Consider the following 27,272-nt stretch of genomic DNA (forward strand, 5'->3'; position numbering starts at 1 on the left):
TAACCTTCTGCCTGTGAGTGTGCCTGTTCTTGGTATTTCCTATGCGTGGAATCATGCACGTTTGTCTCCTCCGCCACTCTCTGCTGCCCCCAGGCCCAGAAGCACACTGTTCCCCTCCCCACCCGCCCCACTGCTGGGCCCAGGACTCGGGGGGCCCTTCCTCATTCACCACCACGGTACCCTCAGTGAGCCTTTCTCGGTTCCCCTTCACCAGCCGAGTCTTTGTCCAGACATTTGGTTTGAAGCGTCTTTCTTGCCTAGCCTGACTTCTTTGTGTGTGTGTGGTGGGGGGTGGGGGCATTTGTGTGAGGGTCTTTTCTCCACTCACACTCCCCCGGCGAATCAGAAGCAGCTGTGCGGTCCCGGCAGCGGTGCTCAGAGCTGGGTTTTGTCTTAGTGACTGTTCACAGGGCGCTCGCCATGCACTGAGAGGCAGCCAGGACAGTCTCATCAGCTGCCTGGGTTCAGATCCAGACCTCACCACTTACTGGCTGGGGGGCTTTGACTCAATTCCTTAACCTTTGTAAGCCTTGGTTTCCTCGTCTATAAAATGGGGATCATGATAACAACCTCATAAGTTTATGAAAGGTGAATGAGGTCACAGATATAAACACAATAGTGCTTGCATGTGCTGGCATGTGGTGCTAGATTCGTGTTGATACGCGCTTGCCACTGTTGTAACCCACACGGGGTGCTAGATTCGTGTTGATTCGCGTTTGCCCCTGTTGTAACCCACACGTGGTGCTAGATTCGTGTTGATACGCGTTTGCCGCTGTTGTAACTCACACGTGGTGCTAGATTCATGTTGATACGCGTTTGCCCCTGTTGTAACCCACACGTGGTGCTAGATTCCCCATTGATTCGCGTTTGCCCCTGTTGTAACCCACATGTGGTGCTAGATTCGTGTTGATATGCGTTTGCCGCTGTTGTAACTCACACGTGGTGCTAGATTCGTGTTGATACACATTTGCCACTGTTGTAACCCACACGTGGTGCTAGATTCCCGTTGATTCGCGTTTGCCCCTGTTGTAACCCACACGTGGTGCTAGATTCGTGTTAATACGCGTTTGCCCCTGTTGTAACCCACACGTGGTGCTAGATTCGTGTTGATACGCGTTTGCCGCTGTTGTAACTCACACGTGGTGCTAGATTCATGTTGATACGCGTTTGCCCCTGTTGTAACCCACACGGGGTGCTAGATTCGTGTTGATACACATTTGCCACTGTTGTAACCCACACGTGGTGCTAGATTCCCGTTGATTCGCGTTTGCCCCTGTTGTAACCCACACGTGGTGCTAGATTCGTGTTAATACGCGTTTGCCCCTGTTGTAACCCACACGTGGTGCTAGATTCGTGTTGATACGCGTTTGCCGCTGTTGTAACTCACACGTGGTGCTAGATTCGTGTTGATACGCGTTTGCCGCTGTTGTAACTCACACGTGGTGCTAGATTCGTGTTAATACGCGTTTGCCCCTGTTGTAACCCACACGTGGTGCTAGATTCGTGTTGATACGCGTTTGCCGCTGTTGTAACTCACACGTGGTGCTAGATTCGTGTTGATACGCGTTTGCTGCTGTTGTGACCCACGTTACAAAGTTTTAGTGAGGATGACATAATTGATTTAAATGGTTTAAAAAGTGACTGGCATTTAGTAAATGTCAGCTACAGTACATCTCTCTGTCTGGATATGTATTCTTATGTCAAAAGCAACTCAACACAGCCTGCTTCCAGGAACTGTCTCCAACTTAAAGTTGCCACCAGTCTGGTTGAGGGGACTGGGCCACACCAGCAGCAGATGAAAAATGAACTGGCCTGTATGTCTTGTTCCTTTCTTCAAGACAACAGGGACATGGGAAGTCCCTGCAGATGGACACCAGGGGAGCCCGTCCAAGGGGTCTGCAGTGTGAGAATCAGAACAGCCTCTGCCTTTGCCCAGCGTACACATCGCAGCCTGAGCATTTGCACCCCTGTTGTTTTTCTTATTAAATTTGGAAACAAATTATACAAATTTGAACTATTTCTAACCTCCATCAAAAGACAGTCACATTCTATCTCAATTTGGAAGACTGAGTGGGCGTTACTGTTTACGTGAGTACCTACAGTTTCAATCAAGATTCTCATTTTTTTAAACCCATGGAAGAAAATTATCCTCTATGGAAACCAAGCTTTGCAAAGCTTGTCTCTGTGTTCTGATTTTAATTGCCAGTTGAAAGGAAACTTCAGCCTTGCTTGTTAAATAACTGTGTAAATATTACCAGGGCACGGAGAAGGCCTGGGGAGGAGAAGGAACGGTTGGTTTCCTTGCACATCTGTGCCTCTTTCTGAAGAAATGAAGACTCAGATCATTTCCAAAGAAACAAGTTCAACTTCAGATGGGAGGTTGAACTCGTTTCCTGAAGGCCGAGGAAATGTATGTGTGTGTGTGCGTGTATCATGTGTGCGCGTGTATCGTGTGTGTGCGTGTATCGTGTGTGTCAGCATGTGTGTCTGTTATGTACACGTGTGCATATGTGCGTGTGTGCATGTGTCAGCATGTGTGTCTGTTATGTACACGTGTGTGTGCGTATGTGCGTGTGTGTGTGTCGTGTGTGTCAGCATGTGCATCTGTTATGTACATGTGTGCATATGTGCGTGTGCGTGTGTGTGTGTGTGTGTGTCAGCATGTGTGTTATGTACACGTGTGCATATGTGCGTGTGTTATATAAATGCACATGGGCATGGTCGTGTATGTGTGCGTGTGTGTGTTGGGGACTCACTGGGAACAGAGCATGGTCGTGTATGTGCGTGTGTGTGTTGGGGACACACTGGGAACAGAGCATGGTCGTGTATGTGTGCGTGCGTGTGTTGGGGACGCACTGGGAACAGAGCATGGTGTCTGGGTCACATGTTGTTTCTCCACACCCGGAGGCCTCTGAGTGTTGTGTCTGCGCCACTGTCACTGGCCTCCCCGTCTGGCCACACAGATCCTCCTGCTGTGCATGGGCTGGGACCATGCTAGAGGGACCCTCCAGTCTCCCCTCGGTGGTCCCAGGCTTAGCAGGTGCGCTGTAAATGGGTGTTGAGACAATGTAATTTTCTGCTTAAGGTCAGAGGGCTTTGTTTTTGTCTGTGTGTAGACAGCCGCGGCGGCTCGGAGAAGGCTGGATGTCCATAAACGCGTGCTAAGCATAGAGCCATCCGTCAGCCTTATTTCTCCTCTTGCCTTTGCTTCAGACCCTAGAGTGGACAGTGCTATGTATTACATATTGAATTGGGTTCCCTGAGCCTCTGGCCTCTCCCTGGAAACGAGTAAGACCTTCTCTGAAGCTGCTTGAGTTCCTGTGGGCCAGGAACAGGGCAGGGAAGGAGGGGTTTACTGACTGGTTCTTCCCAGCCAGCTGTGGTTAACGTGGCCTCTGAAAACACCTTACTCCTCCCCGTTGAGCTGCTGACCTGCAGCTCAACATGTTCCCACTCTGATTCACTGAGACTCACTCCCCCTCTGGTGAAGGCTGCCCCACCCGCGGATCAGGAGGCTGCAGTGTTAGGGCCTTACCTCAGGTTTCCCTGGCCACTGCCGCCTGCAGGCCCTCGTTCTGCTGTGGCTCTTCCCAAGAGTCATCAGGCGCTGTTGCTCACGGATAAGCACCCAGGTGACAAAGTCCCCTGGAGAATTGCCCACCAGTGTGACCCAAACAACCCCTTTCCCCAACACCACACATGAGCACTCAAACTGGATGTGGAGGCCCAGCTCTAAGAGCGCTCATCTCTAAGGCTCAGCTCTAGGAGTGGGGCCTTCAGGCCTCCCGCTCTCCCCCTGCCTTCCCTGACCATATGGGGCACAGGTTCTGGGCTGGCCCCAGTCCTAGGTGGTGGAAGGCAAGGAAGGAGAACCCACATCACCCACCTGCCGTGGACCCGGGAGTTCAGGTATTGCTTTGTTTAATGCCTGGCAGTCTTCTGAGGCATTACACTCCCCACTGCCACAGGGAGAGGACTGGAGCAAGAGGAAGAGAATTTGCATTTGCGAGTGCACACTGCGTTTCAGCGACAGCCAGACACTGCATTACCTCATGCAGCCCTCATGGCAGTCTCATGAGATGTAATGCTTAGTTTTGGTGGAGCTGGGGCCAGAACACACTTTCCCTGACTCAGAGTCCTCACCTCTTACCTCCATCTCCTCACTAGTCAAAAGTGTGGCCTGCATTGGTATCACCTGGGGGCTTGTCAGCGATAAGGAATCCCAGTCTGCATTTTAACCAGATCCCAGACACACATTTCCCACGCACAATAAGGTCTGGGAAGCACTGCCCTGCGTCTTGTAACTCTTATGTGAGAGAACCCTGGGAGGGGAGGTGGAGGTGAGTGGGGTTAGCCGAGAAGACCTTCTGGAGGGCCAGTGGCAGAGCTGAGCCACAGAACAGGCACATGGTGAGAAGGAGGCAGCACTTACTAATCAGAAGGGCATTGGACTTCCTGATCGGACTCCCATGTCAGCGTTTGTGTCTGGACAGAACAAGGGGCGAGAAAGCCTGGTCTGGCCCCTCTGGGCCTGCATGTGTGTGGGCAGGTATCTGGTTGGGCCCCTCTGGGGCTGCATGCATGTGGGCAGGTGTCTGGTTGGGCCCCTCTGGGCCTGCATGCCTGTGGGCAGGTGTCTGGTTGGGCCCCTCTGGGCCTGCATGCGTGTGGGCAGGTGTCTGTTGGTCTTGGGCAAAGGACGATGTGACACTGAGGGGGTGAGGGAGGAGGCCCCAAGAGAACAGAGAAGTGTAGAAGATGCCAGCTGGCCTGGGGGCATGGATGTGGGTTTCAGCAGAGTGCAGACAGGCAGTGGGGCATGGGGCCTCCATGGAGCCTCGCTGGGCTGCGTTGGGTGCTTGCTTTCTTTTCTCCTTTGCCCTCTTCCAAGGTGTGTCCACAGCCAGCGTTTCTTTATGCTTTTCCCTCAGTCTGAGACCTAGGAGCAGGAGAGGCCGGTACTGGAAATTTCATGTTTCATGGCCTCCCCCGCAAGCCAGCCCCACCAAATTCCATGCAGGGAGGAAGAAGAGGAGGAGGAGGAGGCGGCTGTGTCCCTTTGACTGCCCCAGGCCTTGGGGTATGGGCGTGGGCTGGGGGAAGATAGGCTCCTAATTAGTTTGGATGTGCTTGGAGTCAGGGCACTTTTTCCCCAGTGGGCAGTTCTGCAGCCTGAACAGCCATGGGGAGAAGAGCAGGGGGAGGATGGCCGGATAATTCCAGAAGAAAGGCTCCAGGGGTAACCAGCAGAACTGCTGTTATTTTGGGGGATTCTCATTACTTTCCCCAGGTAGTGGCTTGAAGTAGCATCTAATTTTAATGCCCACTTTGATCTGGGTTTTAAAAATTCCACTCTTTATGTTCATTCAAATCCCAGTTGGCTGTTCCGGGTAAGCCCAGGCCCTAGCGCCCTATCCGGAGAGAGCTGAGAAGTTGCAGGCTCTGCGTGCAGGAGGCCTGACTGCCTTGTCCTCATGCTCTGCCAGCTCCAGGCAGCCCCAGGCATACCTGTGTTGACACCTGAATAGAGCGCGCAGTGGGGACACCTGAATAGAGCGCGCAGTGGGGAGAGACAGGGAGGGTAGCTCAGATGCTTTTCGGCTTTCACAGGGAGCACCCCAGGCACAGCAGAGATTCAGGAGAATTATCTGGAAGGCCTGGAGAAGCAACTCAAGCACAAGGGATCTGAGGAGGAGCCAGGGAGCACATTTCCAGTTTAAAGGGGAAAAATGCCTCCCTGGAAAGTGGGCACAAACGGGAAGAGGGCGGAAGAGGAGCTCCGGGGCCACGCGCAGCCTGGCAAGGGCGAGGCTGGCTGCATCCAGAGGAGCAGGAAAGGCGGGTTTGCCGCCGGCCACCTGGAGAGACGGTGGTGTGTCAATGGGCCACACGGGCAGTGCCTCCCAGCCCCCGTACTGCTCCCTGCGGCCTGCCCTGAGTTTGGAGAAGCTGCACTGAGGCAGGAGGAGGTGACCACGGTGCTGCCACTGAGGCGGCCTGCAGCCGGAAAGGCCCAAGAGGCCAGTCTCCCTCCTTGTGGTACATGTGGGAGGTATCGGGGAGTGGCCTGGCCAGTGTCATCTTGAAAGTCAGTGATCATGATTAGAACAGCCACTGCCACTGACCCCATAGCCAGAATGCCCAAGGTAGAAGCCAGGACCCGGAGCTCCTTGTCCCCCTTCATCACCTACATGCATCCATTCTCACAGCTAGTCAAGCATCTGCTAAATAGGTCCTAAACCCTTCGCTTCTCTCCATCCTTGGCACTGCCACCCTCCCCCCCATCACCAAAGCATCCTCCTGCCTGGTCTTGCCGCTTCCAGCCCTTCCTCCTGCATGCCAGTGCCCACCCAGCCAGAGCGACCTTCCTCATACACAAGCTGCCTTGCTTCAAACCTTTTGTTCCCTTCAGTGGCAAGGTCAGCTTCCCTGACCTTCCTCACAGGGCTCATCCTAAACTGGTCCTGGCTTGCAGTCAGGCCTCTGACCCCACAGCCCCTGCCCCAACCACTGTGCTTGTTGAATACAACTGGATAGACTCGTCCCCTACAGGTCTGTGGTTTCTGCTGAAATGCATTGACATTTGCATGGAGACGGGGAAACAGCCTCTGTTCCAGGGAAGCAGGGGTGGGGGAGCGGCCGAGACTCCAGACCTGCCCCACCTTTGATGAGTTGTTTAAGCAGACAGTTCGGATAAAGCCCTAGTAATGACGCTCCTTGATCCAGCCTAGCACAAATAGGAATCTGAGCTGGCCTGTCAGAAGGACAGATTGTTTTGTGGATTTTCTTCCCTTAAAAAAAAGAAAGAAAAATTTAAAAGCAAAGACGGCCGTAGAGTGCCGAGCTGTAAGGCTTCAAGGCACACAGTGCAGCCAGCTATGTGGCAGGCTCGGGGCAAGCCGGATGTTTGGGGTTGCTGGAAACCAGGTCTGTTTTGCCCGGGTGTGCCCTGTCTGTACAAATGGCCTTTAATGCAGCTGCCCCTGCGCACAGGCCCCAGGCAGGCCTTGAAAGAGGAGAGGTTTGAAAACTCAAGTTTGGGTCTTCTGCAGCTCAGGCACCGCCAAGCCACAGTGAGTGCTGGCCTCTGCAAGGCCTGACAGCACAGAGGACAGAGGCGAGTGGAGGCAGGGGCTAGCCTTGGGGTGGGGGAGGAGGCTAGCCCAGCAAGCTTTTGAGGTACCTCTTTCCTGTGTTGGGCATGAGGTGAGAGCTCAGAGCAGCGGTGCCATCACCACAGTCAAAGGGCAGTGAGGCCAGTAGCGACCTGACAGTTTTTAACCAAACTCTGGGCCAGCCCCCGGTGGAATGGAGTGGTCTCACCACGTCAGTCCTGCCCTCTGCTGGGATTGTCAACCATACGCAGGTTGTGGCTCGCGACTGCCCACCGCGGCCTGCAGGATGACTGGGCTCTTGGAGCTGCGAGGGAGCACAGGAGCTAAGCTCCTTTCTCTCTGACCGCACCGCTGTGCTTCTTGAGTAGAACTGGATGGACTCCCCCACAGGTCTGCGGTCTGTGGTGAAATGCGCTGGCACGCTTAGACATGGGGAAGGAGGCTCCATTCTGGGGAACCAGGGATGGGAGGATGGCAGAGATGTCAGACCTGGGCACCTGGGGTGCGTTGTGTATTTTCTGAACCAGCTTGGAGCTGGAGCAGCAGGGCCAGGGGTGGGGACCAGGATTGTGACACTGGTACCAAGTCACCATTCCCAAGAGGTGTGGAGGGGTCGGAAGGGGTGTTGAGCCAAAGGGTAAATGCAGATATTCTCTCTCCAAAGCCCACACTCCTCTGAACTGTTCTCCAGGGACCTCGCTTGGCCCCTTTTGTCCCCACCTTGAGCTTTCATATGGCAACCCTTTCTTTTCCTACTTGACCTCGTGCAAGGAGAGGATTTAGAGCACTGTAACTCCCATGGGGGTCGTCCTTTGCTTGGGAGAAGGTTACGTCCACGTGAAGACTCTGCGGCCGCTCAGATGAAACACACAATCTGGAGGTTTTTGGCATGTCGAGGGTCTCGGAGTGGCTGCCTTGCTGGCCTCCCTTTCCTACCCTCAGCTTCTGCAACTGGCAGGAGCTGCTGTCTTGGGCACCATCAGAGAAGCTCCCCTGCCAAGAGCCAAGGTGTACTGTCCCCAGCAAGGAGAATGGTCCTGCCATCAGAGTGGGCTCTCCAGCATGAGGGTCTCTGTGATTCCCTGTGCTCTTCACATCCTGGACCCTGATGCCTGATTGAATGAATGGATCACTGGGGTTGGGTTTCCGGGGCCGATGGAGTCCTGTGATTGTGTGTAGTGGCGGGAGTTTTGCTGAGAACATTCTTGGGTGGTTAAACTCCCTAAAATACAGCAAGTGAAGAACAGCAGGCTGCAAGGGCTGACCTAAGTATTTGAGGGAAAGAACTGGACCTCTGAAAAGAGTACAGTTTACTTCGCTCCAAATCTGGGATGCATGAAATGAATTGCCCTGAGGCTGCCATCTCCCTGGCGGGAAAGGCTGTAGGCAGTCTTGTGGTGCCCTGGCGAGGATGGACCTTATGTCCTAGCTGGGCGGCCTTGCCCAGGTGGCTTCCACACTCCATTTTCCTGCGTGATCTCTATAGGTTTTCTTCAGCTAGATTTTGGGTCTAGGGCCAGGGCCCTGACTAGAATCGGGCTTCCTGCCTCTAGGTGCCCCTGCAGCGGGGAGCATGCTAGCTGGTCCCTGCCACCTTCCCATCCTCACCCACAGCCTGCTCTGTGCTTGGAACTGGCCTGATGCAATTCAGACCTCATAGCCTGTTTTCTGCTTTTCTGCTTACCAGCCGGACCTTCCCAAAGAACCGAAGCCCTCTAGAAAATCCTTTCTCTGATGTTATTTCTCACTCCAGCTCGGAACTTGGTGAGGGCACAGGAGGGGAGCCCCTCCCCACCGCAGGCTTTGAATTAATGGAGCAAAAGTCAGAATGTGTGACCATGAGCACATCACTTTTTTTTTTTGGTTTTTTTTTTGAGACCGATTTTCACTCACTGACACCCAGGCTAGAATGCTGTGGTGCAGTCTCGGCTCGCTGCAACCTCTGCCACCTGGGTTCAAACCATTCTCCTGCCTCAGCACCCTGAGAAGCTGGGACTACAGGTGCGTGCCACTGCACCTGGATAATTTTTGTATTTTTAGTAGAGATGGAGTTTTGCCGTGGTGGCCGGGCTGGTCACAAACTCCTGACCACAAGTGATCCGCCCACCTCGGCCTCCCACAATGCTGGGACTACCGGCGTGAGCCACTGTGCCCGGCCAGGCGCAGTACCCTCTCTGGGCCTCCGTTTCCTGGTCTGTAAAATGGAGATTGTACTGACAGTAGGTAGTTGTTGTGAGGAATTGAGAGAATGTCCATATAGCTGGTGACTTCTGCGAGTGGGGAAAGGTCTTCTCCTCCTCCTCATTTTTCTGGGCATGGTGCTTGCCCATAATAGGCTGGAACAAATATTTGTTGCCAGCTCGGATGTAGGGAGGATCCTGACTTCTGAGGAGGAGTAGATGAGGAGAAGGACCTCTGGTATTGGGAAAGCCTAAGGAGGGGCCCCAGGGATCATCTCAGCAGGGAGGGGTGTTGGCCAAAGGAAAAAATCAAGCTTTCAGAGAATTAAAGTTCGTTTTATTCAGAAGTTTCCTGAGGTCTCCAGCCTGGGAGAAGTCTTTCGAGAGGTTCTGTCAGGCTGCCCCGAGACTGTTTCAGCTCACAGTTTACACGCAGGTAGAGAGGCTCAGTTCACGCAGGGGCCATTAAGGCTTAAGTGCAAGGGTACACCTGGTTAGAGACTCCAGAAGCGACATCACCAGCCCCTTCAGACGCGATCTTAGGCGTAGGAAAAGGCAAGGACCAGGGTCATGGATCTTTTAAGGAATATAGTGACTCAGGAAGAGACGCTGGGGGCGGGGTGCTCTGTCCTGTTTTGTCTTCGCTTCATCCTCCGGAGGGCTGCACGTTGTCACAGAGTCAGGGGCTTTGTGGAATTTGGCTGGCACGCAGAAATGTGCAGACATGGCTTCTTACGTTTGCGACTTTATCTCATGGGCTGAGTGGGGCTTCCTGGCTGGGGCCATGTCGGTGCCACCTGTGACCTGGCACCTCACTGTAGCTCTTGGCAGGGGGGTGCCCTATGGCTGAGGGTAGGTTTAGGAGAGGTTCTTCCTTTTTTTGAGTTGGAGTTTCACTCTGTTGCCCAGTGATCTCGGCTTACTGCAGCCTCCGCCCCCTGGGGTTCAAGCCATTGTCATGTCTCAGCCTCTCGAGTGGTTGGGATTACAGGCACGCACCACCACACTCGGCTAATTTTTGTGGAGTTGAGATGGAGTTTCGCCATGCTGGCCAGGATGGCTTCAAACTCCTGACCTCAGGTGATCCACCCGCCTCAGCCTCCGTAAGTGCTGGGATGACAGGTGTGAGCCACGGTGCCCAGCGGAGAGGTCCTTCCTCGGGGTTCCTCACTTTCTTTCTTCCTGCTGGACTGCCACAAGGTTCTGTGTGTTTATGCTGAAATGCCTGAGGGAAGGAAGTCCCAGGGACACAGGGAACTTTCTGGCCCTGCCTGTTCCTCCTTCCTGCGCCTGCGCAGCTGCTCAGACAGTAGCACCAGAGGGAGAGAAGACGGGCAGGTGCCAGCAGCCCTCCAGGACGACCACTAGGGAGGGGGGCAGACGGGGAGGCAAACGCCTGAGACTGATCGCCCCTATTTCCTAAAAACTGAATCTGCAGACACCCAAATAGGACAAACCTAAGGACTCTGCAAAAACAAGTAAATATAGTGGTTGCCTTACGTGCCCGCCACCCTTGGCATACATAGCACACTGCTGAGGTCCCATAATTGGAACCACCCAGATGCCCCACACTGGATCAATGGTGAGGCTTTGTCAATACTAAAAGTGAGTTTTTGAAACAAAAGCAAGTAACAACAACAACAAATCCGTGTTGTATTCAGGCACTTGTGATGCAGTTAAAGGGAGATCAATTGTTGGAGTTCAGTGATCGCGAGGTTCCCTTGACGCTCCCCCTGAAAACTTCATAGACTTCTAGTCCCGGCCTAGAACTGTCGGCTTTCAGGACTGAAGAATCCTCTAGCTGATTCGTCCATTTAATAGGTATAGGAACCGAACGCCCAGGAGGGGAAGTGATTTGCCCAGGGCCACCCTGCTGGTGGGTGCACAGCCAGGTAGACCAGGTGCAGGGCCTCGTGGCTGCTGCAGACGACCGGGGAAGCCGGTGTGTTTGGCATTGAGAATCCGCACTGCTGCTCGCTGAAGTTGACATTGTGGCTTTCCTTATCTCATCTGAATGTATTGAGCATTTTAGTTGCATTATCTCATAACATTTTCTCGGCAGCCCTATTTATATTTGGGAAGCCTGCAGTACAGTTTGAGTGCCTTCTCCAGGGTAGATGCAGAGGACCAGGATTAAGGCCCCAGACTGGGACCGTTTGCCCCCAGAACCTACATTCTTAACCCGTATGTGCACTGGTACATTGTTTTTTAAGGCAGTGGAAATCTGATTTATAGCTGCCTCCTGGCCCTCCCTCCACCCCAGACTGATGGAAGGTGGCGGAGCTGGGCCTCCCTCCTGGCACCTGTACACATTACTGTGCTGCTTCCAGGAAGCCTGTCCCGGGGCCCTGCCCAGCGCTGTGACAGAGGGAGACAGGACCAGTATTAGCATAGAACCTGTGTATACTTCGCACATGGCTATGCCACCTGTTGTGTGGCCATTTTCAGGATAAAATAACTGAGTGGCTTTCATCTCTTTATAAAAATAATAAAAACGCTTTTTTAAAATGTGATCCTTGGGCCAGCAGCGTTAGCATTCCCTGGGAGCTTGTCAGCAATGCAGTGACTGACAGCTCCCAGGTGAGCCCAGGCTCAGTGACATCTGAGAAGGGCTGCCCACCCCAACATGACAGGCTCCTGCAGGCAGGGCCTGGGCCTGGCCCATCACACTGTCACTGTGCCAGTTACTGTTTTTGCCTTGGCCAAGATCCATGCCACAGATGTGTAGGACAGTGATCAGGGACAGCCAAAGGTGAGGGTCCCCTTAGATGGAATGGGAGGGCACCCCACTTCTTCTGATCTTGAGAAGTAACAGTTTGCAGCCGGGGCTCATACTGCCCAGCACCTTCATGCCTGGGTGAGCCACGTCCACGGAGTCTCCACCACCTCTGGCTCCTGGGTTGGAATACCCCCTCCCATGAGGGTGAAGGGCGCTGGTGAGGATTGATGTGGTCTAACTGGGGACACAAGGTTAAATTCCACACATACCCTCCCTACCGCCTTTCCCGCACATGCCTGCACTCTGCTGGCTGTCCCGGAAAACACCCCACCATGTGTCCTGGCACTCTGTCCTGTGACCTCCAGCGCCATGAGGCTGTCGGGGACAGTGAGCCGACTCTGAAGGTGACCCTCTGTGGCTTTGTCTTCACTCTGACAAACCCTCCCCCACCCCCCCACCCCCCACCCCCGGCTCCCTTAAACTCAGGCAAAGAGCAGGGTTGTGGAGCTGAGCTGGGGCCTGGCTGCCCAGCTGGGCCAGGTGCATGCGGGTCCTCACCAGCTTTGGCTGCCGGCTCTGTGGTCTCCTGGTTGGGTCCTGGGGCTCTCACCAGAGTTGAGCTGCTCCCTGTGACAAGTACTGGGACTTGAACAGCTGCTCCCGGTACAAGCCCCAGTACTGGAGGCTGGGTGCCTTCCCGGCCAGTGCTAGGAAGGGCGTTGCCCAGAGGGCTGTGGGCGTCCCCGGGTAAAGTCACCATCTGGGCCCCTTCATTCCTGGTCTCTGTCACACTGAGCACCTCATCACACATGTGGATTCCTGGGCTGGGGGAGCCAACTTCTCTGCCTTGCCTTCTCTGTGTTCTCTTCCCTCTTGTGAACTGGGCCCAGGCACGTTCTCCTCCCGCCCCTGCCTGTCTGAACAATTGTGCCACTGCCTTCATCCAGCATTCTCCTCCTAAATTCCTGCCATCTAGCTTTAGAATCTCTTGGCATTTGGCCGGGTGCAGCGGCTCAAGCCTGTAATCCCAGCACTTTGGGAGGCCGAGACGGGCGGATCACGAGGTCAGGAGATCGAGACCATCCTGGCTAACACGGTGAAACCCCGTCTCTACTAAAATACAAAAAAAAATTAGCCAGGCGTGGTGGCGGGCGCCTGTAGTCCCAGCTACTCGGGAGGCTGAGGCAGGAGAATGGCCTGAGCCCGGGAGGTGGAGCTTGCAGTGAGCTGAGATCTGGCCACTGCACTCCAGCCTGGGCGACAGAGCGAGACTCCGTCTCAAAAAAAAAAAAAAAAAAAAAAAGAATCTCTTATGCCTTCCTTTATTCATTAATCCACCCATTTGAAAGTAACAGTTCTGAGGGCCCTTCTGTGAATCAAATGCCCACGCCAGGCCCTCCAGACATAAAGATGAGCGGGACACATCCCCTTATCAGTCCCAGAGTCGCCTGCCTCTGCCCACCCTCACCCTTTATTTGCCTGTTACTCATTCCTGATTGTATTATGCAGAGCCCCTTGGAAACGAATTCTCTTTCTCCAGCCCTTCTCACACCCAGCCCCTCCTCCTCCGTGGATGACTTCATGTCTTCCTTCCCTGACCTCTCGGAACTGCCGTTGTCCTCCCTTCTGTCCCTCTCTGCTCCCAGCTGCATCCTGGGATTTCTCTTCCCGGACAGCTCTTCTGCCTGGCAATTCTCCCCTTCCTGACCCGGGGCAAGCGTTTCAGAGCTCTCTGCCGCAGGTTCCTCGTCTAGGACATGGAAATCATCGTACTTACCTTGTTCGCTTATTACAAACATTATATCGAATACATTTAAGAACTTAAAAGAGGGCCTGGCACATAGGAAGTCCTCAGTAAATATTAGCCATTATCGTGATTCTCATTTCTGAAAGAAGCCGCCCTGCCCTTTCCTCTGTATTTCTTCTCTGCAGCCTGTCTTTCCCTCACGTTTGCATCCCTTCCCCCTGGCATACAGAACGCTCAGCTCTCCCTCTGTACAATATCCTCCCTCTGTCCTCTCTCTGCCTCTAGGTGCCATCTGCCTCCCCGGCGTCTGTTCCTTCCTGTTCACACGCTCCCCAGTGCTAAGGGTCCAGCTTCCCGGCCTCCATCCCTCTCCTCCAAGGTTACTGTCGCCTCTTGTGGTGCTTCCAAGTCCTTGCCCTCTACAGCTTTCCATGCCGCTGTATTCCCACGTGCAGTGAGGTACTGGGGGCAGGTGACCCTGGGTAAGGGGCCAGGAGATGCAAGTTGAGGCTGCCAATCTGGCAGCAGGGGTCAGAGCTTCCCAAGGGTCTGATGAGCAGGTTCTGTGTGGGGTAGGTCAGGACGTTGCCGCCAGAGAGGGCTGTCAGTTCCCATCACTGGAGCAGAGTGCCTCTGGCGGCAAAAGGTTCCTGGAGAGCCGCGTGGGCAGCTTAGCTGGGGTTTGAGGACACTGTGGTCAAGGTGAAGGGGAGGGCCGTCAGCACTTGGAATTCTTGAGGGTGTCCCTAGGGATGGAGCAGAGAGGAAGGGGATCCCAGGTGGCGAGCAAGGAGCTGCCAGCCAGATGGCGCAGGGCTGCGATGGGAGGTGGGGAGGACAGCTCTGGAAGTGTGGGGGGCCGTGTGCAGCCCTGGGGACTGGGGAGAGTGGCAGTAGGATGTGTCTCTACTTTGTGGAGGGGGTACTGAGGTACTGTCTGGGTGTCATTCTGCCCAGATCCAAGTGTTTGAGTGAGAGGCAGCGAATGGGCAGTTGATAGCAGTAGGAGGCTTGGAGGGCGGCACTGAGGAGAAGGACCAGCTTGGATGGGGATGAGGAAGCGGGGGAGGTAGGTTGGAGGGAACTTGGTGGGGCATCTGGGTCAGAGGGCTAGGGCACGAGAGGCTGGAGGAGGCACAGTGGGCCTGCAGAACTAGCTGGAAGGCCCGAGCGGCTCAGTGGCTCTGCAGGAGCTCCCACGGCAGAACAGGCCCCCATGGCCTGAGTCGCTACCGGCCTCTCGGCTGTCAGTGTGGGAACAGGTGGCTGGGGTCCTCCAATGCCCTGCATCTTCCTGGCTCCTCTTCTTCCACCCCCTAAATGTCAGAACTCTCCAGAATTCTGTGCCGCCTGCTTGGTGCTCTCTGCTTATGGCCGGTACCTCCAGCCACCTGCTGTACTCCTCCACATTGCTGTTCTCTGGGCACCTGTTCAGGACTCGACACGACATTCCCTTTTCCTCCTCCCCGCACCCACTCCTCCCCGCACCCACTCCTCCCCGCACCCACTCCTCCCCGCACCCACTCCTCCCCGCACCCACTCCCCCCCGCACCCACTCCTCCCCGCACCCACTCCTCCCCGCACCCACTCCCCCCCGCACCCACTCCTCCCCGCACCCACTCCTCCCCGCACCCACTCCTCCCCGCATCCACTCCTCCCAGCCCTGCCATGGCTGTTCTTGGCTCCACCCTCTGAGTGGGAATCCAGGCTTAAAACCCCTCCAGTGCCTTTTCCCATCAGCTCTCTCCCTTGCCCCTCCCAGGGCCCAGGCTCCGGGACTGTGTGTGAGTGAGTGAGCCTGAGTTCCCTAGTTCCCGCTCATCTGTTTTTACAGCTCCGGGGCTGCAGGTGTTGGGGGAAGGCCATGTGACTGAGATGCCCAGGCAGGCTGGGTATGGGGAACGGAGGGCCAGGAGAAGCCTTCGAGAAGGGCATGACACATCCTGAGGGTACAGGGCAGCAGCCTTGGGGTCCTGGCAGTGCTGTGCCATGTGGAGGCCTCAGGCCCGCCAGCTGCCCTTCTGCAGGGCTCTGGAGAAACGGAGGCCTGCAGGAGGCTGAAGGGCTGCCTTGCACCAGGTCAGAGGCCTTGCTATCAGGTCTGCTCACCCCCTACGACGTTCAGCCCCAGGCCAAGCTTTCCAGGGCCCCACAGAGATGGGCTGGTCATAGCTGATACAGCTCTGAGAATGAGACCGACTCTGTGGGTCACCTTTATCATTCCAGACTCCAGGAGGCTGGCTGGGTGGGCGAGGGCTGATCGCTGAGGAGCTTCCACACCCTAAGCCTGGGTGGGGAGGAGCGTTTGCAGCAACAGCCTTACAGAGGCTGAGCACCCGCAGGGACAGTCAGGGCTGCTCCTCAGGGCACACTGCTGGGCACGGTCAGCACACCGATCAGAGCAGAGCCAGCCCAGCTCATTGGGGGGATCCTCCCATCCCGTCCATGTTATTGCAGCACTGCCTCTGGTTCGAGATTGCAGGCGCTCCCTCTTCACCTTGTGACTGCCCCCATCGGCAAATTCACGTGGAGGATCTTCTCTTCCCCTTAGCCGGGTTTCCAGAGGGGAGAGCAGGGAGGTTCTACGTGCATCCCCACCTTCAGGTGCAGTAGGTGCTCCTCGCAGCATTTGCTTGACCGCTCACTGCTTTCTTCTGTCAGCTCGGTGTGTTCTCAGGTGTCCCTGCATGTCTCTGTAAGAGCAGGAGACGTTGCAGGGGGAGCTTTTGGACATCTCTCTGCTGGGGCCCCTGTGCCGCCCCCCACATCATCTCCCATCCCTCTGCTTTGCCCTTCCCCAGCCACTGACACCTGCCTCTTCCTGGACAGGGACTGCCCTGCCCACTGTGGGTCATTCTGTCCCCACCCGCTGAGAGCAGTTCTAGTCCCCACAGGTGTCCTCGGAGTCCCTAGATGGTGAGCTGTGGTGTTGTCCTCCGTCTTCATTGCTGGAGAGTGCTGTGGGTTGCAGTGTGTCCCCCAGAATTCCTCTGCAGAAGTCTTACCCTCCAGTACTTCTGAGTATCACCCTTTGTGGGAATGAGGTTATTGCAGATGTAAAGAGTTGAGATGAGGTTCTGCTGGGGTAGGGGAGGCCCCGATCCGTATGACTGGCATCTTGATAGAAAGCGGAAATGTGGACACAGAGGCACGTGTATGCAGGGAGGTAGCATGTGAATATGAAGGCAGAGAGTGGGGTGATGCCTCTCCCAGGATCCCAGACGCCCAGCAAGCCACCAGGAGTGACGGGAGGGCCTGGAGCAGACCCTCCCTCTCAGCCCAGACAGAGCCAGCTGCCGGCACCGTGATCTCGGACCTCCAGCCTGCGGAACTGAGAGGCAGCACCTCTCTGCTGCTGAAGCCGCCCCGTTGGTGGTACTTTGTGATGGCAGCCCTAGCGAACTAACAGAGCCCATTGGCCTTTAGGTAAAAATAGGCCCACCGTGCAGGCTGTAGCAGGGGCACCTCTCCAGAATGCTTGGCTCGTCTACTAGCCACCCCAGTGCCCGCCCTGTCACGACTGTCCCTCCTCCCGCCAAAGGCCCCTGCGTGGCGTAATTCAAAACAACGCAGACTCTGGGAACACGTGTGGTCAAGTTCCAGTGCCTGTGTCGCAGTCGGCCGTGACCCCGTGCAGGCGTCTTCCTCTCCTGGAACGAACAGGTGGGCGTGGGGTGGGTGGTAACACTGTCCTCATTAAGGCTGTGCACATGTGCACATCCGCGCAGCAGATGTCGCCTCCTTTCTCACTTCCCTGCGCCCCCAGACCTTCCTCCGTGCCCTCTCCCTTCCCTGAACCCCTGTTCTCTCAGCAGGCCATGCGGGTAGTACAGAGATGCAAACAGTTGCAAAGCAGGGGCACTGGCAGCCTCCAGCACGCAGGGAGAGGCTCCAGGAGGCGGAGGCCGTGGTGCTGGTTCTTTCTGGAGGGGAGGGGCTGTGGCTCATGTTGGGGGAGGGCTTGGAGCGGAAGCCCTCTGCGGTGCGCCTCCCTCCACGGTCTCTATGGGTCTCAGTGTTCGGAGAGGGTGCCCCTCTCCTGCCAGGCAGCCGGCACCGACCCCAGTGCCCACGCAGCCTGTGAAGCAGCAGCCCTGCCTCGCCCCCGCTTGCCCTGTCCAAGTTCTGGGGATGGTGTGGTTTGGAAACTCCGTTGCTGGCCTTTAAAGAGGGCTGGGGTTTGAAAACAAGCACATGTTTCTTATGAGGTCCCACAGACAAGGGCAAGCACATGCCTGCCACCTGTTTAATGTCCCTCCTGTTGCCCCAGGCAAGGCCCCCCAGCCATCCGGGCACCCAGCTGTCCTCCAAGTGCTAGCGTGGTGAGCTTGGAGGAGGTGGGCCCTGCCAGAGAGGAAAGCACAGCCTCTGCGCCTCCTGGCAGGCTGGCTTTGAGCGCTGCTGCCTTGCCTCACCAGAGGGCTTGTTTTGGGCAAGTGGGAGGCAGCAGTTCCCTTTTCCGGGCAGAGGCATTTGTAGAAAAGCATAAATGATTTGCCTGGAAATGTGAGGTTGCCCTTTCAGCAGTGTGACTCTGGGCAGGGCAGTTTTTGAGCCTCAGCTTCCTCATCTGCGCAATGGGTACACGAACCAGGAGTCCCTAAGAGTTTTCAGGCTCTGGTAGACCGTGTCTCTATGAGGAGCCTCTCTTGGTCCTACTGCAAATGGCCTGTGTGACGTTGGGAATACTTTTTTTTTTTTTTTTCCAAGATGGAGTTTTGCCGCCCAGGCTGGAGTGCAATGGCGCGATCTCTGCTCACCGCAACATCTGCCTCCCAGATTCAAACGATTCTCCTGACTCAGCCTCCTGAGTAGCTGGGATTACAGGCGCGCACCACCACACCTGGCTAATTTTTGTATTTTTAGTAGAGACGGGGTTTTGCCATGTTGGCCAGGCTGGTCTCGAACTCCTGACCTCAGGTGATCCACCTGCCCCCGCCTCCCAAAGTGCTGGGATTACAGGCGTGAGCCACCGCTCCTGGCCTGGGAACACTTCTTACCTTCTCTGTCCAGTAGAGCTGGAGACTTCAGCCTACTTTAGGTCTTGTTATCAAGAGATCCTAGTAAGGGTCAGTTGTGAGCTGGCAGTAAGGACTGCTCTAGGGACACGGGCACTTAGAACTCGGTGGTGGCCCTGCAGCTCCAGGATGTCCGTGTCTCCAGTTCGATACCGCCGGGCAGTGGTTCCCCTAAAGGACCGAAGAGCTCGAGCCTGCCCCACAGAACTTCAGCCTCAGCTCCAGGTAGGACCAAGATGCAGGGACATTGGTCTGAAATTAGCCGGCATCAGCCAGCCAGGGCGCAGGGTGTCCAGAGAGCCTCTGGGCCTGGGTGGACTTGAAACATCCCTGGGTCACCCCAGAGGACCTGGCTGGCGTGGATGAAGCGCTGGGCAGCTGCCAAGTGTCGCTTCCCTCCTGGCCTCTAATCTCAGATGACTGGAAAATAAGGTCCTTCCACGTCAAACGAGAGCTCACTGGGCCTGGTGCGCATGCATGGGTATAAGGGGAATCGCGTTTCCTGGTTCTGGGCCTCACTGACTGCACAGCCTCCAGGCCGGGAGCTTCCTCCGGGAAGAGGCCCAGATGCTGGCCCTTCAGCGACTGCTCTCGAGGCTGAAGGACGCCCCAGAGGTACACCTGGCGAGGCCGCGTGCTGAATCTCAGACCTCAAATGGAGCCTTCTTTGCCTGACAGCCTACAGCCTGAACTTAGCCTGAGTCAGCACAGGCTTCTAGAACCTTCCTGCAGAGTCTTGTGCAGACAGCCCGGGCTCAGTGTGTTCCCATCCTCGCCTCCTCCCTCTTGGAGGTGGTGCTGGTGAACTCGGCCCGAGGAGCTGAGAAAGGGGCAGGAGAAAACAAATCATGAAGAGTCGGAGGCAAAAGGGCCTGTGGTTTGGAGTGGCAGGAGGAGGAGGCGGGAGTGTGGATGGCCACGTGTGTCCTTTACAGGGGAGGATGAGCCTTAGATTCTCCAGCCAGGGTCTCTCGAGAGCCCTTTAGCAGAGCGGCCTTGGTTGTGTTCATCAGGGAAAGACCTGAAGCGAGGAAGTAACTTTGCTTTTCCAAATGACTTCAGAACCCTTTCCATAAAGATGGGCTTTCTTCACGAAAGCTAGTTCACTAGCTTGTAATACTTTTTTATGATTAAGTTACATTCAATATTAAAAATTTAGAAAATATATTTATGACTGGAAGAATGTTCTTAAAGCTTCTTAATTTTTATTTTCCCAATGGGCCTCCTTGACTTCTAGAAAGACCCAGTATTTACCAGGGACTGTCTGCGTGGGGGCTTGTTTTCCAGTTGAAATTATTTCTAAAGGGGCGAAAAAGGCTTATCCCCTCTACCGTGGGTCTCCAGGTAACTATGGAAGATGGGAACAAGACTCTCCACAGGCCAAGTGGTTAGACAATTAGACCAATCCAGACAGAGCAAAGTGCCTGGGTTGTGGGCATGGGGAGGTTAGTCAGAGAAACTTCTGGATGCTCCAGGACTCAGAACCAAATACCTGCATTTATACAAAGGTTTCCTCTGAATATACGTCGTCAGCCCCAGGCCCCTGTGAAGAAGGGCAGGGGTCTGGGACACTCAGTGCCCTGCCTCGAAGAGGCCTCAGGTCTGAGCCCCAAGTTCCTAACGTGCCAGCAGCAGCCGCGTCACCCAATCGCCCTGTCGCCCGTGCCCTGGCCTTGGCCTGTGCCACCCAAATTCAGAACTAAGATTGAAATCCAAGCGCACCTCCTTGGAACCCTAGCCCGTGGAATCCGAGGCAGGCAGATCAAAGGGACCTCAGAGATCAGAAGCCCTGCCTGCGACAAACTGAGGACCTCTGTTCCCGTTCTGCAAAAATGCAGACAGTAATGTCCCTGGGCTGCCAGGGAGAGGGAGCCAAGGTGGAGAGTGTGGGAGGGCTTTGTGACCCACGCCGTGTTGTTGCGTTGGAGGCATTGGCGGTACTGCATGTTTAGGCCACTTCCCGTGGGATAGAAGTTTCTTGCACGAGCTCTGATACTGTCCACACCCCGTATCACTCCTTCTGCCCTAAGGCTCATGTGATTCCTCTATGAGAACCAGCGGACGCAGAGGCCAGAGAAACCTGCCATTCCCCCAGGTGACTGCTCTGTCTGTCTGGGTTCATTTGGGGATGGTAGGGACGCCTTGAACAAGGACTCCCTGAACATCGCTTTGGGTGGAGACAGTCATTGTTCCTTTTCAGGCTGTGTTTCTGCTCCAGCACACACACGGGGCAGCTTGCACGCCCGATTTCCTGTCCCTCCTTTCCTTCTCAGGCTGATGCCCAGACCGGTCCTTTCTGGCTCCTCCTCATCAAATACCTCTTCATCCTGATTGAGTGGCGGTGCTGGGCATTGTCCCCAAAGAACCATTTGTGCCGTGGCCTTCTCCTGGAGGCATATTCCGTCCTCCTGTCTCTGCCTCCGGCCCCATCTCCTGAGCCCAGCGAGCTCAGCGCTGGTTGACTGTTTGTCCTCCTTGCTGCAGACATGGAAGATTTGGGAGCCCTTCCTGCTGAGGTTGGTAAGGATACCTGGGGCTGGGGGCGGCCTCTTTGCTCCCCACTTGCTAGGGAGTAGAAACCATTTAAGACATCTGAGCAGCCTCTCCGTGGTTCCTGCTCCTCACTCAGCCCCACAGTAGATCTGGCGGGGAGGTTGAGGGCTCAGTGAAACTGCAGGTGCCGCAGTGGCAGCATCGTGTCGTCAGTGTCCTGCCCGCTCTGCTCCCACCCGCTATCCGTAGCTGCACGGTTCACCCCACACCAGCCTTTCCATCGTTCCTCATCAGCCCCGTGATCTTTCCTGGGTCCCTGCTGTGCTGGTGCCCTTTGAGGTGTTGTGGACACAAGAGACTGCACGGGCCGCACCCCCAGCTGGGGGAGTCTTCTCCCTCCTGGGTCCTCCGGGGAGTAAGAGAGGAGACGGGGACAGTAAAGATGGATGCGTGGGCTCCGTGGAGCATGAGGTGGTCCAGGACCTCGGCGGGCACAGGCTCTGTCTCCCTGCCTGTCGTGCCCTCCATCCCTTTGGTCTCTGCTCCACCTTGGTAAATGCTTCCGTTCCCAGCCCTCGAAGGGTAAATCGAGCTCCTTGGTGGTAAAGCACCCGCTGCCCCTAGTCACAGGGTTCCTCCTCTATGATGTCGTGGTGCCCTGGTCTGCCTGGTAGAATTTTGGCTGGTTTATAATCTGGTCCTGAAATGAACCACTGGGAAGAAATAGGGAAAAGTAAACACACAGCTGCCACACTGCATCCCAACCCCGTGTGACCCCCTCACCGCGGGCTTTTGTGGCAAGACGACAGCATCTCAGTTTCCTTGAGAAGCTTATTTTTGCCAAGACTGTTATCACCAGGCAGGCACCAGAGCTCCGTTCCACTCACAGGCCAGTCACAGCAAAACACAAGCAGTGAACCTGTGGATTCCCCTGTAAGAATGTCCAAAGGGAACGTTTCCCCCTCTCGGCACTCTCTGTGATATGTGAGACTTTGAGGAAGGTTCCTCTGTTCCCAGACGCGGAGCAATGTGCTGGTGCTGAGAAGTGGCTCAGGGCCATGGGCAGGGTCTCTGGTTTTATTCCCCTGTGCCTTCTGCTTCATCACGCGGATCCTATCCTGGGATTGGGTGGGGAAATCTGTCTGCGGGGGACCGGTGCGGTAGCATCTCCAGGCTGGAAGGCAGAGTTGGTTCTGTCATGATGCGTTCCCCCCGTGAGGACCCACTCCCACGCCTGTCCCTGCCACGGTGGGCCTCCCGATGTTCCTCCTTCCTCCAGGTCACAGGCACGACTGCTGTGGCCCCTTCTCTGTGGGGGTGGGCTTGATGCCTCTCCCCTCCGTCTGCACACCCCTTGCAGCACACACAAGGCTTTGATATTAAGGAGGCTGGAGGACAGGGCAGTGCTTTAACCCTGGCACTCACAGGGAGGTGTCTAGGCCTTTCTTCTCTCCTGCCGATGGAAGCGTTGGGGTAGAGGACCTACAAGAGGCTAACACTCCCTGGACGGTGAACCTAGATTGGTTTCTAAATCTGCTGAGAGAAAAATTGAAGTGACATTCCTTCTAAAGTAGACATCATCCTACTTGGCTCTTCTACAGCTGTCTTTCACCCTAACCCAGGGTGTGCCCTGGGCTGCCACAGGCCTCCCCAGCTCCTGCCCAGCCTTTCTGAAGTGCCAGGCTTGGGGCTCAATGAATGAGCCTTGTTGTAAAGCAGAAAACAGTTTGGTTGCAGTCTGGGTTCAGCTGCCTGCGTCTTGACTAGATGTCTATTCAGGATTGCGTCCCCTCCTTCTCTCTCCCTTCTCCTTTTCAAGATCACAGATGAAGACAAGGGGGTGGAAAGTTCTACCTAGATTGCTGCTATCTTAAGAATGTGGACTTTGGAGCCAGATTGTCTGGGTTTAGTCCCTGCGTCTGCTGCTTACTAGGTGTGTGACTTTGGGCAAATACCTTGACCTCTCTGTGCCTCGGTTTTCTTGGCTGTGAAATGATGTATCATCTCAGCGCGCCCATCCCTTGGGGTTGTGTGGGGAGTAAGTAAGCCGGTCTAGTATGGCGCCTGGTACATCCTCAGTCAATACCAATGTTGGCTGTGGTGAGGACGTAGCAGAGGATGGTAGAAAGAATCTGGGGCTTGGGGTCCAGAGCCCTGGGTTCAGGTCCCAGCTCTACCACGTGCTGGTGTAGTGATGCGGATCCTGCACCCCAGAATGTTGCAGTGTTTGCATGCAGGCTGGCTGTGAAGATCCAGGGCAGCAGCCGCCAGGCTGGTCCCCCTGCACACCGGGCTAACTCTGTCCTCTGTCTCCACAGGCACACGTTCTGGCAGTTCCGCCATGAGAACCCCCAGACCAGGGTTGGGGGCCCACCCCCTGAGGGGCTGCCGGGCTTCAACAGCGGGGTGATGCTGCTGAACCTGGAGGCCATGCGCCAGTCCCCGCTCTACAGCCGCCTGCTGGAGCCGGCGCAGGTGCAGCAGCTGGCCGACAAGTACCACTTCCGCGGCCACCTCGGGGACCAGGACTTCTTCACCATGATTGGCATGGAGCACCCCAGGCTCTTCCATGTGCTGGACTGTACCTGGAACCGGCAGCTGTGCACCTGGTGGAGGGACCATGGCTACAGTGACGTCTTCGAGGCCTATTTCCGGTGTGAAGGCCACGTCAAGATCTACCACGGGAACTGCAACACTCCCATCCCGGAGGACTAGGCGCACCCCCGCCTTGCCCCCGGGGCCTCCAGATCTGGGGGAAGGACAGGGCTCCAGACAGACCTGAGAGCAGTGTCTGACCCACTAGAGAGACACTGCAGGGACGTCCTGTGATTAAGGTGCTGAGACCTCCTGCGGGGCAGGTCACTGTGCTAAGGCCACCCGCCGAGGACTGGCCTGTGCACTGCTGGTGCTTGGGGCCTTATTCCTTCAGGGAGCAGGTGACATGAAGGACACGCATGGGCATCTTCCGGTGGGCTAGGAAGCAAGCGCTTGAAGAGAAGGAAGGGGAGAAGGGGGCCCCCTTGCTGTCCGCCTCTAGGAATGGAAATCCTTTAAGACCTGGCCTCTTCTGGACCAATATAAATTTAATTTAAATTGACAGGCTTCCATTTTTCGAGAAAGGACAAACAGTCCTGCTCTAGCACCCATCGAGCCCCCAATGGGTAAGGTAAGCCAAGGTTTTAATGACCAACCCAGTATCTAAGCTTCCAAACGAATGCCAGCCTAGCGCATACTCACCCTGGGAGGCTGCGCGCGTATTCTCCTGACGACCACGTCACTTGGTGTACGTTTCAAGATCGCCTCTTTGGGGAAGGACGTGAGGACCCACTGGGGCCTGCATAAGAAAACTTAGCTCATTATTAGAGCACTTACGGCTTTTATCTCCCAGCTACATCCCAGAACCCCATTATCCTTTATTTAACCAAACCAGCTCCAGGTGACCAGACTCTACTCAGAAAGCAAATTCATCCTCAAAGAACAGAGACTGGCCACCATAAGGACATGCAGGAGACTGTCTGGACCGGGAAGACTCATTCCAAAAAGGAGCCCAGGCCGGGCACAGTGGTCAAGCCTGTAATCCCAACAGTTTGGGAGACTGAGGTGGGAGGATCGCGTGAGCCGCGGAGGTCGAGATCAGCCTGGGAAACACAGTGAGGCCCCCATCGCTACAAAGAATTTTAAAAATTAGCCAGGTTTGGTAGCTTGTGCTTGTTGTCCTGGCTACTTGGGAGGCTGAGGTGGGAGGGTGGCTTGAGTCCAGAAGTTCACTGCACGGATCTGTAATCACACCACTGCACTCCAGCCTGGACGACAGAGTGAGACGTCCGTCTCAAAAAAGCAAAAAACGAAAAGGAACCCAGCAGTTCACAAGTGTGACCATGTGGGCTTGGAAGAGACATTACTCGTGGGCTAGTAAGCATTCTAGTTTATTTGTTTAAAAATTCCCCTTATCATACCACGTTAGACCGTAGACCTTAGCAGAAATTAAAGCCTCGTTTCTTCTGATGGGTCCTCCTGTAAGTAGGCTGCAGACGTGAAAGCCCCAGGGGTCCATTTGTGTCATCTAGCTGAGGTCCTTGGAGAAATGCTGTGGAATTTTCATCTTGTGTTGTTTCAATTTCATTTACCTTTTTCTATCTTTTTCCCATGAGTGAGGATAGCTAATAAATAATCTTTGAGAACATGGTGATTCATGTTGTTTGTTCTCTGATCACAGTTTTCAGCTGCATGTAGGCTCTGATTCAAGTGTGTAATCAGTGCCATTCAGCTCCCCCCGCCTCCTGTGATGAAGGTGAGTGCCTACAGGAGATCCCTGAGGACCAAGGAGAAGGCACATCTGAGAGGGTATCAGAGAGTGTACTATTGGCATGTTTGCTTCAAACCAAATAATCATTTCATTCTAGGTATTGGCAGGTCCACCTGCACCTGGGAGCAAAAGAATCCTTATTTCTTCTCATCCCTCTTACCCCAGACTGCCCAGTTACATCCTTCCCTGAAGAGGAACAGCAGATTTCTCTCCCAGCCCTCTGCTAGGACAGAATTGGTCTGTTCTCTCACCTACTTGATTTCCTATTTATAGTTAACAATTATTGAATGCCTGCTGCGCACCAGCCATTGTATTGGGGGATCTATTATGCTATTGATAATATTAATGAAAACTTCATGAAGGTCATTATGTCTAAAGCCGATTGTAAGAAAATGTGAGAGATATGGACAGAGTCATATACTATATGTTTATTACAACATTTTTTATAGTAGAAGAACATTGGAAGCAACTTAAAATGTGGAAGAGGGGCTGGGCGTGGTGGCTTACACATGTAATCCCGGCACATTGGGGATCTGAGGCCAGCAGATCTCTTGAGCCCAGGAGTTTAAGACCAGCCTGGGCAACATGGCAAAACCCTGTCTCTACAAAGATACAAAAATTAGCTGGGCATGGTGGTGCACACCGAGCTACTCAGGAGGCTGAGCTGGGAGGATCACTTGAACCCAGGAGGCAGAGGCTGCAGTGGGCTGAGATCACGCCACTACACTCCAACCTGGGCAACAGAGCAAGACTGTCTTAAAAAAAAAAGTGGAATAGGGAAGTAGATGAATAATGTATGCTTCATCCGTATAATGGAATACTTTAGGCATTATTTAAAGAATATGTAATGCCTCAGGAAATGCTTATAATGTGGTATTAAATAAAGAATGCAAAATGTAAGATTATATGTTTAATATGATCTTAATTTTATTTTTAAAATTACATATATAAATGTGTATGTATATCAATGTACACACATATATGTATGTATAGATGTATACCTACACACACATATGTATAAAGAGAGAGTCTATTCTGCTATATTTCAACTTCTAAAAACAGGTGTTTCAAACGCCACATTAAAAAAAACAATTATTTCAATGGGAAAAAAGTGAGCTAAAGGTTAAAGAATTTTAGACTCACAATAATAAAGATATTTTTCCTGCGATCATTTTCATGATTAAACTGTTTCTATAGCTATGTGTGTATTTTGTTATTGCAAGAAAAAATAAGCTGCTTGGTCAAAATGGGCAAAAGCCAAACAACATCCTTCATTTGCTTTTGAGTTCACCTCCCAGGAGCTTCCCTCATCGCCAGTGGCCTTGACCTTCCAACCCCACAGTGCACAACAGACTGTCACTCCACAGGCCCCCCGGCCCGGCAATGGAGCACTGCACAGGCCCCCCGGCCCGCCGACAGAGCGCTGCACAGGCCCCCTGGCCCGCCGACGGAGCAGCCGGGACTTGCCGTGCCTCGCCATTGCCGTGCTTGACACGTCGTGGAGTGCCGGCTCCTGACTGGGGTCCTGTTACAGTCGCTGCCTTGCAAGCCTAGTGCCTTGTGCTGTGCTTAACCTGCGCCATGGAAACCCACTCTTGGGAAAATGCCTGTACCTATGAGGAGAACAGAAATCTGAGAAGGTAACATTTCTGGGCACTAGGATTAAGGTGCTTTTTATTTTCATCTATATTTCT

At 54.6% G+C, this 27,272-nt stretch overlaps 1 protein-coding gene across 4 annotated transcripts in view; it reads left to right on the forward strand.

Annotated features, from left to right (window-relative positions):
* LOC105470806 (xyloside xylosyltransferase 1) overlaps positions 1-25,453 on the forward strand; it is a 194,582-nt gene extending 169,129 nt beyond the window's left edge. For all 4 annotated transcript variants that reach the window (XM_011723071.3, XM_071090625.1, XM_071090623.1 and 1 more), the window contains exon 4: positions 23,591-25,453. In XM_011723071.3, coding sequence (XP_011721373.1) covers positions 23,591-23,987 — 397 coding nt within the window. In that variant the 3' untranslated portion in view covers positions 23,988-25,453. The remainder of the gene's footprint in view (positions 1-23,590) is intronic.
* The last annotated feature ends 1,819 nt before the right edge of the window (positions 25,454-27,272 follow it).

This window comes from Macaca nemestrina, chromosome 2 (assembly GCF_043159975.1).
Source record: "Macaca nemestrina isolate mMacNem1 chromosome 2, mMacNem.hap1, whole genome shotgun sequence".
Lineage (NCBI taxonomy): Eukaryota > Metazoa > Chordata > Mammalia > Primates > Cercopithecidae > Macaca > Macaca nemestrina.